Raw genomic sequence first — 14,799 nt, forward strand, 5'->3', positions numbered from 1 at the left:
CTGAACACAGGCTTTGGACAAACATGCTTTGTACACACAGGGAGGAGATAAATCAGAGACAAGTGTTCAGAGAGCATGTTGTCCATGGGTTATTTTGAAAGGTATGAGCAAACAACCAAAATACCCTGCGTTTCCCAGCGTGTTCTCACTGCAATGACTGTGCACCAAGGCCCTTATGTTTCATTTGCATTTTTTAAGCTAAGGTTAGCTTATTTTAGCAATTACTTTAGCAATTTCGCAGGTAATTGCTAAATAATTACAATTTTATTATTATATTATTATTATATATTATTTACGTTGCAAATATAACTGAACCTTTACCTAACTGTCCTAGCTACATGGCTAACTCAAACTACACTGTAATGTAACTTAATGTAACTCTTGGTTAGCTATGGGAAACCACATTACTACATGAACTTGTCATTGCAATGCCCTTATTTCCCCATTTCATTATGATTAATGGTTTATTCAAAAACTTAAAAAAAAAAAAAAACCTGTATCTAAAAAGTATAAACTAATTGTTAGTATCATGTGTTGCTTTTATGGGTTCAGTCATGAGTTGATTTGTTTTTGTGTTTTGTTTACTGTGACGTTACAAGGCTCTTTAAGGTGAAAAGATTTATTAAACCCATCCAAAGTCCATTAACTGTCCCTAACCTGTCAGATAACCTATTAAAGTACTCCAGCTCTTTCTTTTGAACCGCATTAAGGGAATTAAATGTTCTCATAAAGTATTTTTTCCTTTTTAAACAGGGTCAATTTATGCAAATGTTTATCTTAAGACGTAATGATTCACTGTGTTTTCTTCTGGCTTCTCAGTTTGTTGGCGGTGTAACACCCGGTGCAGACTCCGGTCCTGGTTTTCCATCCGCCCGCTCCGCAGACTCCGGGGGGAGGCAGGTAACTCTTCTCTCGATCTCTGGCTCCGGATCCAGTGGCCACAGGTGGTTGTAGTATTTTCCGGGTTTTTATTTGCACTTTTTTCCTACTTTTCCTTGTGTTTTTTTTTTCCTCCTTTCTCTGCAGCCCGCACTCCGTCTGCTTGAATTTGAATAGACTTTGGGAGGCAGACAACGTCTCCAGTGTCACAGCAGCAGTCCCATGCTTTGAAAAACAAAAATATGGCGGGATTGAAGGATTGTACTGCTTCAGAAATATTACGAGCAATAGCACGGCAGTGCGCCTTGGATTTGTTTTAAACCTGTGAGGTTTTTTTTTTTTTGTTTTTTTTTTTTGCGTGAACACTTTACGGTCCCGTCGGAGTTATTGGTTTTAAATAAAACATGCCCTTTCATCAGAGGAGCATTGAGCCGCGGCGTGTGAGTAGGTTGTCGGCGAAAGATGTCTGGATGCAGGGGGAAGAAACCGGGAGACGCAAACTGCGAAAAGCCATTTTATTCTCGTCTTTGGACGAGGTCAGCTGTCACACACTGACCAACATAATTCACCAACTTTCCGACCTCTCTCGACATGCCAGCGACATCTTTCTGGCCATCGAGGTGGAGGCAGGGATGGTGTTCAGAAGATCCTGCAGGATACAGGGGCGGCTGCACATCCTGCAGGGTGAAGTTCGCAAGTTTGATCCCAAGAAAATCCAAATCCGTAAGTTGACAGTGTTGGTGACTTGTTGGTAGACTGCGAGGTGAGCTGAAACTACAGTGTGAGCAATATCTATAGGCTGTTTATCAAAGGGTCTGTATACATCATAGACTGATGATCACTGAGAACTGTGATTACAAAGCAGAGGTCTGTATCTGGCAGGTGTGTCTTTCCCTGGCACCTTCACTATTCTGTTATAATAATGTAGTCACTTGTGTGGATAGATGCTGGTCAAGTCCAAGGCGACTGTCACATGCAGCCCAATGGAAGAACTGAAGAGGAGTGGACACATGGCTTTTTTTATGCTAATAGAGGCTTTGAGTCCTGTCAGAAATGACGGATCTCCTCTCGACGCACTGACCATCTGTGTTTAGGTCTTCACAGGACTCAGAGATCACAGCAGGCCTCACAACCTGTCCCTGTTTCTTCCTGCTGCTTGATGCACGTAAACAAAGTTTGTCATAGATAAATGGAAAATCACTTTCCTTTCTTGTGGCTCGTACTGACTTTTGTTGTTTTGAGATTTCTTTTTCCTTGCCCTTGTAAAGCTACCTCCTGAAGTCTTACACACAGGGGTTATGTATTAACTCAGACTATGACTCACACTGTAGTGGCCATGCCAGCTACATAAAGATTTGGAGATAGACCTGTAGTAGAGCTTTACATATCAGTTACATATAGTTAAAGGATCGTGTTTCCTATTGATTCCCTGCATAGCTCCTTTGTTATTTAACTTGCCTCTGAAATATGTTGCAAAGTAGGATTTCAGAAGACCAGCCCAGATTCCTCTGAACATTGGTGAAGTTCTGACTAATGTGCCTTTTGTTTCTTTTTTACTGTCCTTGTTCCTATCTATTCACCCTGTCTCGTGCGTGACTGTGACTCACTCTCTCTCTCTCACACACAAACACATGCACAAACACACACACACACACACACACACACACACACACACACACACACAGATTCAAAACTTGTTGCAGGGGAATGATAAGCGGAGCAGACAGCTCCCAGACATAAGCAAATGTGATGTATGATGAGCAATGGATTGAGGACACACACACACACACACACACACCCACGCACACACACACACACACATGATAGTCCATCAAGCTGTGTTTAAGGAGGTACCCACGACTAGCATGCAGCTACCAGACATTTAACTAATCCCCTGTATTCTCGTGTGGCGTGACTTGACTGCTCCTTTTTATCTGTACCTGTTGAAGTTTTGATACACTCCTGGGCGAGGTTGGGAGTTCCTTTTTTATTTCAAAGGTTCTTTATATTTAAGCCATTCACTCAGTCAGTCAGTGGAAACTAGCAGCTGAAGACAAGGTGTGAGAGAGTAGACAGGAATGCGGTGTGTTACGTAGCAATCTGCATTTGCCAGCTCCTTCACAGCCCCAAGGCCAACACTGTGTGTATAGGTTCACTGACTTTAGATTCATTACAAGACTTTAGCTTGACTCTAATTCCTGTTTTAAAAAAAGCATTAGTGCAGGAAGGGAGTGTTGGATTTGAATATGTCAGGATATAGAACAGCTGGTGGAGTTGTTTTGAATGGATATTTGAATGAAAGTTAATCTGCAATGCGTAAGACTTCATGAAAGTAAGCATCCATGGACTCATTATAGCATTTCACAGCTGCAGCCATTTATTATTACAAAAGAATGTATTGCATAATTATATCAGCGCATAGTATCCATGATAAACATTTAACTGTGACTGGCCACACTGTTGTCTTCAACTACTGTGGGTCAGAATTCCTTCCCTAACCTCACCTCTGAGATGGATCATATTACTGGTGAGGGTCAACAAGACGGGGCCCCTATATGCTGGGGCACTGACACTGTGGGAAGGGCGTAGTATGTGTGTGTAGTCTCACCGTGTCTGCCTGTGCACTCAAAGTAATCAGGAGCAGTTTGAACAAGGAAATGATAGGCAAATGGGATTTTCCTGTCCATGTGTATTTTGACTGTCTCATGCCACTGCTCATCTATTTGTGCTGAAGTACAGGTCACGGGGCAAAGGTCGCAGGTCATTCTTTCCACCCTCAGAGGGGAACACCTGACACCAGAGTCAAGAGTTTAAACAAAGTCTAGTTCGGCTTGCATGGGTTACTGCTGCAGGCCAGAAAGGGTCATTCAGCTATGGCTAGCTAATGGGATTGCTACTGCCACACCCTGATGCATTAATGACATTAGGAGCAATGGGACTCTGAAAGAACAGTTTGATTCAGACACAGGCACTGGGAGCAATAACAAGAAGAGACAGTGTGTACAGTCCCCAGGTGCTTCCATGGCAACAACATGCTGTTTGTGAATATGAGAAGAGGATTTTGGGATTTGCAGCGGACATTTTCCAAATAAATCAAATGTTCTTGTTCAAAAACAGATATAACTCGTAGAAAAAGATGTCATCAAGTATTGTAACTCATGTTAAAGTTAAATAGCTTTCGGATAAACTCTGTATGACCTTGATATTGTGTCCAAACAGGTGAAATGGTGCAACATCTCCATACTCTCTTAGATTTGGGATCCTGACTATATTAGGCTGTTTTTTTAGGACTTCAACTAACCATTATTTTCTTTATTGATTATTTCTACCAATCATTTCCTTTATTAATAGGTCAGTTGTTTGGTCTATTAAATCAGAAAAAAAGTGGGAAATCACAAATTTTCAAAATGACAATTTCCCAGTGTCTAAGATTACATCTTCAAATGTCATGTTTTATCCAATCACACAGCCCAGAACTCAGATATTCAGGTTACTATCACAGAGGATACAGAAAAACAACAAATCTAAACATTTGAGAAGCTGCAACTTAAGAATGTTTGGCATTTTTGCTTGAAACATTATGACAATAAATTCAGTAATTATCACTATGATCAATGAGCAATTTTCTACTGGTCAACTAATAGATTAAATGACTAATTGTTTAAGCTCTAGACTTGTTTTGCCTCTCCTAAGATGCCAGACCAGCTAAGCTTTTTAGTTTAATGTGAAGTGTGCTTTAACTATATGTTGAACACTGAGCCTTCTTTGCTAAATATAACACTGGGTTGAATCGGGAGTACGCTATTTTGATGTCGAAAGTAGGTCGAACAAGTGAAGGTTAATTGGAGAAAGGAGAGTCTTTGGGCCTCCCTGTCAAATATCTTGATGGCCACTAGCTACCTGCTGCCGTGGGGCTTTGAAATAGACACACGCGCGCACACACACACACACACACACACACACACACACACACACACACACACACACACACACACACACACACACACACAGCAAAAAAACAAAAAAAACAGTCTGGAATGGACAAGTTTCCAGCTGACCTGCTAATGTCCACAGTCCATTTTGCTCTACACACACATGGTAGCTGCCTGTGCATTCCTCCTCCTCTGATATTTATAGATACATGTATTTGCCTGATGATCTTTCATCTGTAGCATGCTGCCATGTTTAGTATGTGTTGCTGCATCCAAGTGCTTCTCAAGGACCTGTTGTGTGCATGGGCACAGATACACTTGACTCGTCTGTCGAGGGACATTTTTGGGTCAAGCTGGCACAACTGCACACTGACCATGAGTATAAACAGTGCTTCTGAGTAAAGATCACAACAGTGATCGCTCGAATTAGATACAAATTGTGACAGAGAATAACTATGTGTGGTCATGCCCGGATGAACTTTATTGTGTTTATGGTATTTTGATGTACCTATGTATGTATTTTTTTTTTTTTTCATACCTTCCTTCTCTGTATTCCACAAAAAGACACGCACACACATACACGCCCCCGTTTGTCCCACCTCAATTCCCCCCAGTCACTATTCACTCAGGCCGGCCTCCATTCATCAATAGAGAGCAGTCATTACGCAGCCAGAATCCAGAAGTCAGTTCCCACAGGCCCTGTTCCAACGAAAGGAGCCTGGCCTGGTTCTGGAGGTCGACCTGGTCCCATGAGAGACAAAAGGGAAGGGTTGGGACGGACAGAGAGTGAGAGAGAGAAAATAAGAGAAAATAGGGGAAAAGAGTGGGAAATGGCTGTAGCATTCCAAGAAGTGGAGGGATATTGCCATTGAACTGGATCTGACTTGGACTCTGTGTGTGTGTGTGTGTGTGTGTGTGTGTGTGTGTGTGTGTGTGTGTGTGTGTGTGTGTGTGTGTGTGTGTGTGTGTGTGTGTGTGTGTGTGTGTGTGTGTGTGTGTATACATGCAGCAGCCCTCTCTCACGCCTCTGTGCAGACTGCCCAGGCTGTAGACGCAGCCCTGGCGCGGGCACAGAAGAGTTTTAGGGAGTGAAGGAAGGAGACATTACTGATGAATGCATGTGTTGTTCTTTGAGCTCTCTTGTGTGTTCGTCTTTGTGTGTGTGTGTGTGTGTATACGCAGAGGCATTTCCTTCAGCGGCCTGTCAGGGTTACCATAAGATGCATGTTGATCATCACATGTTAAGTCCTTACTGCAGCTGCTTCTGCTCAGCGCTGTCCTCCACTTAATGAAATCTGTCACAGAGTGATTTGCTTGTGATGGTATGAGGACAGTGAAGTTGATAAGAAATGGCTAAATTTAGAGGTGTGTGTGTGTGTGTGTGTGTGTGTGTGGGCCTGACAGTGTGTCATCCCTGGTTTCAGCACTGTTGGTAAACCTGTGCAAACTCGTAGTGAATGCCAGCGTTTTTATGTCATGCCAGCATTAGAAGATGTTGCTCAGCCGTTTTTCACATTTCATGGTTAGTTTATGGATCTGTTTTATAGTTAGTTTTTCACTTAGTGAAACTGACTGAACTGGAATCAGATTGTATTCTTACAGAAAATGATGGAAATATCATAGAAAATCACTTCAGTGTTGGAATGGCAAGCAATGACAGCACAGATGTCCTTGTTTGATCTGTAAATCTTCCTCCTCATCCATATGCTAGACTTCTTGTTCTCTGTACTAACTGGTGCATGGCTTAGACATAAAGTCAAGATTCAATCATGGCTGGCCACAAACGCACGTGCCTGTGTTCACACACTCAGAGAAGACAGATGCAGGACTTGCAGGTTGGCAGTTGTGGGTGCTGTGGGCTAATCCAAGGTTTAACCAGTGAGCGGGGAGATGAGCAAGCCTTAATACCCAGTGTGCTGACCTCTGCCTGGAGGAGGATCCAGTGATGGAGTGGGACTCCCCTTTGGCTCCTTAATTTTTCTTATTTGAAAGTTTTCTGTCTTGAAGTTCCCATGCTTTGATGGATATACATTTTTGGAAACACACCCGTCCACAAACAGACATATATCTTGGCACGTATACCTGGCAGGTTAGACTGATGTAGACTGAGTGCAGTTGAACAGTGCAGTCGAAGAGTTCAACCTCAGGTGATGGTTCAAATTTTACATAACCGTTGTTTTGGAGGAAAAGTATCACAAATATCCAGATGTTCAGGTCTGATTGTATTTCCTCTGAAGAGCCAAACTAGAGCTGCACTGACAGCAGAGCTCGGGTGAAGTCTGCTGCGGTGAGAGTGTTGTCAAGGCTTTGTCGGCCACTTTTTGATCAGGCCAGTTAAAGGTGAACAGATGCCTTTAGAGAGACTGTATACTCTAATACAACACGTGAAAACACATTTTTGCACAGTGTGTGTCTGAGCACAGATGTGACATGACATTTCAACATATTCCATTGTCAGACACTCTCCCTTTTTGCCTCAGCTTTCCCTCCCTCCTTCCTCTGATTTAAAGTCTCTTCCTCTCTGCTCTCTCTCTTACTCCCTGTCCTGTATCTTGCTCCCTTTCTCTCTTCCTGTTGTTTCATATGGCTTCCAGACCTTTCCTCTCCTTTCCTCTCTCATCTCTGTCCATCCTCTGCACTTTGATGTCAGCCCACTTACTGCCACGCTGACCACAACAAAGACGAGGGTCCTGCTCGCCCTTCATCCTTCTCTCGCTCTGTGTCTCCCCTCCGATCTCTTTTTGTCTTGCTCTATACATCCTTCTTTTCTATCTCTCTTTTGATATTCATAACCGAGTGATCATTTAATTATGGTAGCATATTAAGTCTCGTAGCATATTGAGATTCTCTGAGGATAAAACCCTCTTCTCTGTGTTGTTCACTCATCAGGTTGTAAATCCCAACCTGATGGTCTGGAAGCCAAATTTCACTCATGTTGATTACAAATGTGTGTTAACATCATAGTTGTAGCATTTTGTAACTTCTTAATTTTCCATATGTGAGAGATTAAATAAAATAAATCCTATATACAATAGCTACACAACAACCACTTTTGATGGCAGCAAAATATAGGATTTACTGCATCCTGTTTAATATTATGGTTTAGCAGTGATGTGCACATGAGGGAGGGAGACAAGACAGAGCGACAAACACACATCCATACAGCGCATAATGACATACTGCAGCAGGTGGGAGCTCATCCAACAGGAACATAAAGTCTATTGTTGTCCTACATCTACACTTTACTGCACTCAAGGCCTGGAAACACACTGTACCCACTCACACACACACACACAGACTCTGTGACCGCCTCAGGAAAAATAAACAGGGATTTTCTGCCACATCTGTCACTTGTGCCACTTAACCATGGCGCACGTGGACACACAGACGCACACACCCACGCACACGCACACAAATTCAGTGAGTGGTCCCTCATGCAGCCATTCCCATGATTCCCATTAGACGCTGTAGAAATGTAACGGGTGTCTCATCCCAGTAAGCTGCAAAACACTCTGAAAATATCAGTATAGAGGAGAGTAAAGTCCACATGCAGCTTCCTTTAAACCTGTTGTGTTGGTTAAATGAGACGAACAACACTGGGACGAAGCAGAATATTTGTACTTCGAAATAAGTCGTGCGGAGACGAAGCTGGGGTGGAGCTTCAGCTATATTTGGATTGGCAGATGATTCCTCAGAAGCAGATGTTCATTCACCTCTCTTCAGGCATATTTTTAGTTTCGTAAACACTGGTGACATTAGACCATTTGAGTTTCCGCAGCTGAATAGACAAGTTAAATAACAAGCGGGTGATTAAGGTGTTATCTTAGGCAAGCAGAGATAATGTTTAACATTTTAGGGACATTGTGGAATTTGTTTATTCTTTCATATGCTTTGTGAAACTCTGCAAATTGATGTCATTTTTCGGTTGCCTGTAATATTGGCAGTCGAGTAACAGACTTCTTCCAAGACGCTCTGTTAAAAACATCAAAATGAATGTCTAAACTGAACAGCAAATGAAAAGTAGGTTAATTTAGTTGGGATTTAGGCAGATAGGTTTCCCCTATTTTCTCTGATGGAAAACTCCCAGATTTGAGTCAGTGAGACATGTATCAACTACCAGGATCGTTAGTAGAGATAGTGGTGGTGTGAAGCAGGTATTATGTCACTGTTGTGGGTGAGTTGTGTTTATTATTGCCCTAGGGAGACAGAGTGGTCACACAAATGCTGGTGAAATTTCAACATGGCTTGTAAGAGTCTGTACTTCCATCAGTAACATTTCTGTGAAGTTTGAAATCCATTGGGTTCTTGCTTCTGTCTCAAAAAGCTTTATTTCCTGTCTTGGTCACCGCCCTGCCCTGCATGTGTTTGTGTCACAGAATGGCAACACAATCTGTTGTCCCACCAACAGCCAAAGGGTCTATTGTCCACATGTTGACCTGGGTTCTTATATATACTGTGTATACATACCGCACCCCCTACTGCATAACTCTCATGCACACATGCGATAAACATGCACGTTTGTCTCGAAATTGTAAACATCAACACAAGTCTGGGCTGCTGATTTAATTCTTCAGCCCATCATGGTTGGTGTGGTAAATTAATAACTGTACATGACATATATCCCACAAAACGTTTGCTGAGCTGGACTTTTCTGCTTGTTTTTCTCCGGCTTATTATTCATAGGTCATATTCTGTCTTTTTTGCCCAGTCAACAACAGTCAATCACAATTAATATACTTTTCTAGCAATCCGTTTTTGTTTTTTGCTTATTAGACCATCAATGTAACTTATTGACCAAGATGGCCTCAACACCCACAGGTATCTGCTCCAATTTTCTGGTGAAAGACATTCACATATTTCCAATTTCTCTGTGCAAAATATGGCTCCTGAATATTGTAAAAGCTGCACTTAGAATGAATGACTCGGGCTGTCTCCATTCAACCCCAATCTAAATATCCCAGTTCTTTCTGACAGGTTATAGACTCAGGTTCAACAACCCACTAATTCATCAGACCTTCTTGTCTGTCTCTGTCAGTCTGTCTCTCTACTGCAGAGTCATTTAAGACTCAGGGGACTAAAAATAAAAGCCCTCTTGTCCTCTCTCTCTCTGCCTCTATCAGCAGTGTTGTTTCAGTGGAGGGTTTCCTCCCTCTCTTTCCCTCACTGTCTTGCTCTCTCTCTCTTTACTTACTCATTATTCTTGCTTCAGTTTAGTTCAAAACACATTTTTAAAGTTAAACGAGAAGACGTGAAACTGCAAACACATTAGAACGTTTTAGCATCTGTTCAATTTTGTTTGGGTGATTCTCTGTAAATTCTCTCTGCCCCCTCTCACTCAAGGTTTGTGTTTTTGTTTGAGTATCTCCACCTGCAGCTGGATGCTGCGACACAGTCTGAAGAAATGCAACACGTTTTTGAGTTCAACAGACACACACACACACAAACACACATATCGAGAATCAGAGTCAATTTATATACTGTGCTAATTTTTTTTATTAATTACTAAACATGATTATGGCCATAGTTTGATGCCTTTGTCTCCCCTTTCCTCGCCTGAAGCAGATTCTTGGCTCATCATCCATCTTGTTCCGTCTCCCCAGAATACTGCCTGGTGTGTGCATGTGTGTGTCCGAGAAAGCATCTGTCGCTGTGAAATATGACATACTCCACACAGGAATCCCCACTGACTTCTGAATCTTCCTCTGTAGTGGCTCGAGCTGTCTCCCCCATCCACAGAGACCCCATTGTGTGCGTGTTTTTTGTGTGCAGGCTATGTGCACATGAATGTGTACAGTTAAACTTACTTGTCCCTCTTTGAAGCTTCCATGCATCAGTATTTGCTGTGATACACAAACTGCTATTCGGGTACTATTAACATGGCCTATTCCTGTCTGTGTCAGTTGTTGTGTTGTGTGACGTCTGCGTATGTCCGGCCCGAGATCTGCTGCCATGTTGGTCCACCCACATGAAGCCTCGGGTGTTGTATATGAGAAAAACAGGTGTGAGTCCTCTTATGACAGTGATATGACGTTTCTCGGCCCCTCTCCCTTCCCTAAACTGGCTAGTTTCCCATTATTTCTGTCTCTGTCATGTCTCTCTCTACCCAGTGTGCTGCACAATGTCCTTTGTCCTTTCATCTACAACCCTATGAATGCACATAAAAAAAATAAAGTCCAGGACCGACTCACTTCAACTTTTTGACCTTTTACTTTGCTCCTCTCCTCTCCTCTCCTCTCCTCTCTCAGCAGTAGAGGTGAGAACAGAAAATTGTGTAGAAAAATCCAAACCACCTGTGGTTTAATCTGGAACAAGCACTGCCTCAGCACCATGCTGAATGCTCTCGTATAGAGGCACACACACAAAACACAGTGCTGCAAAGGTAGTAGGAGTGGTTTTATGGTTGTTGATACAGTCTATTAAACATGAAAGTCGCCTTAAGGTAAAAAAGAGGTTTGTGGGCTGGCTGCACCATTTGTACACACATATCTGCGCTCACAAGAACACACACACACTCACATATACACAAGTCAGCAGGCTTGACGTGGTGCTGTGAGATCATTATTATTAATGCTCTTCTGCTCTCAGTTGTATAGTAGAATATATTTAGCAAAAAACAAGCGAAGTGATGAAACATTGTGCAGACATTGTACAGACATGCCTACCTTCCTCCACATGTTTGAACACATACAGCAGCATATGCACCTGCTGGCACCAATATGTAAAAGAGCTTTAAACTAGCAAAAAGCTAAACTTCCATAAAACAGAACAGCTGTAAAGTAAAGAAAATATCTGAGGTAAATGTAGGGCTCCGTGCATCGGGGCAGAAACAGTGTATTTGGTGTATTTAAAATAAATTGTGAGAGACTGTTTATTTGTGTGTGTGTGTATTTATTTGTTTGCGCGTATCCACTATTGAATTGTGCAAATGTTCGCCTAAGACACACACACACACACACACACACACACTCGCTTTGTAATCCTACACATCTGTATTTTAGAGTGTTATTCCAAACATCCAGCTGTTTTGTCCAGATGTGTGTGTGTGTGTGTGTGTGCGCGCGCGCATTCGCACGTGCGTGTGTTGAAAAGAACAAAAGAGCACATTTAGAGAGGCCCTCTCATGCCACACAGTGAGAGGGGATTTTCGGAGTCAGTGATGGGGATTATGAGGAATATTATTTCATACAGCTACAGAATGGTTAATCTCCTTAAGCCCTGCTGGAGTCTGCACGCCCATTCTTGTTACTGCCCCATAAAGGAGGAGAATGTGAAGCTGAACAATGTACGATGGGAACCTGTGTGTTTGCCTGTACATGTGTTTTACCTGTTGGTTTGTAAATAAGAGGGGTGTGGAGACTTGTGATTATGGATTCGAGTAATTACAAGTTATTTGCCTTTTACTGAATGTTGACATTTGATCTCATATAAAATGAGTCATTCTAATCCGGTTTCAGTGAATTGTTGTGAGTGAATGCTTCTCATGTATTTTGACTGCATTGCCGTTTAGCCGCTGTTGTTGTTGGCTTGAGTTTTCTTCTGTCCCAGACGCTGAGGTTTGTACTGGTCTACAGAACTAGATTATAAAAAAATATAAACCTACTGAAAACATTCCTGAGACAGATCCGATTCCTCTGGTATCAAGGTGCCTTGCCCAAGGGTATTTCAGCCTCTGTTGATGATGGAGTGAAAAAGTTGGGATTATAACAGCCAGACCTTTTGGTCAAAAACCTGTGTGCCTGCTCATGAGGCCACTGCCAGCTTGTGCCCTGGCATATTGACTCAGCTGTGTTTTTGACCTTCTCTCTCCCTGTGTGTGGGATGTGTGTGTGTTAGGGTGAGCGAGGCAGGCTATTACCATTATAGCTGTTTGATTAGGTGTGTTCCCTAGCCCCAGGTGTTTTTATCACAAAAGGTTTCAGCTGCCTGGTGATGTAGGTTCAACAAAGCTTCCAGCCCCAGCACTGCTCACAGGGCGCTCCACTGACGGAAGAGATCCAGTCAAAGGTGGTAAAAGTGAGCTGTGAAACCAAGAAACATATCTAAGAACATTAACTAGGACTGCAACTATTTTTATTATTCATTATTCTGTTGATCATTTTCTTCATTAACAGATTTATTATTTGGTCTATGAAGTGCCGGAAAATTGTGAAAAGTGCCTGATGTCTTCTATTAGTTTACTGGCTGAGTTTTTTGTGTGATTAGCTGTCAGCTGGAAAATGTTTTAAATTCACTCTCACATAAGGCAAAGATAAACAGCAAATCGCCGCAGTTTAGAAATCGGAACTAGGGATATCTTGCTTAAATAACAAGTAAAACAAGTATCAAAATAGTTGCTGAGTAATTTTGTTCCAATTGACTGATTATCTACCACTTCTTCTTGTTTCAGCTCTGAAATCAACATAATAATATTTGCCATGTTGGTAATACATACATACAGTATATATGAAATGTTGTGTGATGTTTATGCTTATATTCATGCCAAAAGTAAGAAAACTCTTGCCATGAGGAATTATAAATGTTCGTTGGTTATTAAACTAAAAGGCTCTAAAAGCTTTGTTCCTAGCTGACGGATATGATGCAGTCTAGTGATACTAGTGTATCAAGTAACTATTATTGTTCACCTGTCATTGGTGTCACCTGGGCTAACGTCATAGGACAGATCCACGGCTGTTTGTAAAGGATCCGGTTCCTACCTCAGAGGGATGGATATTTTGTGTTCTGGGTTTGTGTGTTTCAGGTTGCACTGGTTTTACTGTAATTGTGTGGACTTGTGGTTTTAAGGGTGTAATTTTAGTTACTCCTCTCTTGTTTTGATTCATTTGATCACAGTTATGGTTGTTGGTTGTTGTTGGATCAAACAAGTAATTTGAAGGTGCCAATTATGCTCTGGAAAATTGTAAAGGGCATTTTCTTTTGTTTTATAGACAAAACAATACAAGAACCCAAACAGTGATGAAAATAATTGTCAGCCCGGGATTCATTTACCGTACCGAAACCATAAAAACATTTCACGTCACTCTTCCTTTACTCCTTGCACCAAATCATCCTTAAGTCTTTCACACACACACACACACACACACACACACGCACACATTCCTCCTTCGTTTGATCCGTTAACCTCAATGAGGCCCATTGCAGCTAACAAGGAAGCACCACATAAAAGAAAAAGCCCCCCTCCTTTCAATTAAGCGCCCTCCACTCCAACAATGTGCCCCTACTGTCTGCTAGAATAGAGATTAAATCACCCCATCAGCTGCGTCTCTTAACTGTCAGGGCCTCACTTCACCCACCCCCAACCTCCCAGGACTGTTGGTAAAACTTGGTCTAGAGGCCCAAAGGTCCTGGAAGAAGATGCGGTAGTGAGGCAGGTTAATAAGCCCAGTAAGGGCTCTTGGCTTTCGGGGAGCAGAGGTCCTCTGGGCCCCTGAGACCCTGGAGGTCTGGAGATGAGACCGAGCGTCTTTGTTGTGGGGAAGAGGCAGTGATGAGTGGTCTAGATGGAAATGTCAGATCCCCCAGGGCTGGGGGGAAGAGAAATCCATCAATCTTTCTCTTTTATCAATCATTTATGAATGAGTCTGGTCTCTGTGCTGCGGCCAGTTATCTCCTGGCCCGTGTTGCCATTTTGTCTTTTATGTTCTCTCCCCCTTTGCTCTTTCTATTGGTATTTTTCTTCAGTTCTTCTCTTATAAGTAAAAACAAGAAAACACATCACAGAGACTTCACAGCAGTGCAGCAGAGCAAACCTGCCTGGAGCCTCCTTCCTCCTCCCTCCACGGACCATTTTGACTCCTTCAAACAGCTATGCAACAAAACCTATGAGTAATGTAGTCGTTATTTATGTTCCTCAATTCAGAAATTATATATACAGTTTACTAAAAACACACCAGTTAGTTTGATAAATATAAAGAAAATCCCTGTATGGTGGAAATCTCCATCTAGGTTCAGGTTTTGTTAGCAGGTTCCTAATTAAGGTTCTGTTTGGCGA

General features: G+C 42.3%; 1 protein-coding gene across 4 annotated transcripts in view; it reads left to right on the forward strand.

The window, feature by feature from the left end:
• Positions 1–999: 999 nt before the first annotated feature.
• The window catches only part of nhsl1b (NHS-like 1b), a 102,930-nt gene continuing 89,130 nt past the window's right edge, over positions 1,000–14,799 (forward strand). For 3 of the 4 annotated variants that reach the window (XM_071479241.1, XM_071479244.1, XM_071479245.1), the window contains exon 1: positions 1,000–1,602. In XM_071479241.1, coding sequence (XP_071335342.1) covers positions 1,284–1,602 — 319 coding nt within the window. In that variant the 5' untranslated portion in view covers positions 1,000–1,283. The remainder of the gene's footprint in view (positions 1,603–14,799) is intronic. The other variant, XM_071479240.1, reaches the window with a different exon arrangement.

The sequence above is a fragment of the Trachinotus anak genome, unplaced genomic scaffold, assembly GCF_046630095.1.
Source record: "Trachinotus anak isolate AG129_WGS33_773 ecotype Australia unplaced genomic scaffold, CSIRO_AGI_Tana_v1 ptg000005l, whole genome shotgun sequence".
In the NCBI taxonomy this organism is placed as follows: Eukaryota; Metazoa; Chordata; class Actinopteri; order Carangiformes; family Carangidae; genus Trachinotus; species Trachinotus anak.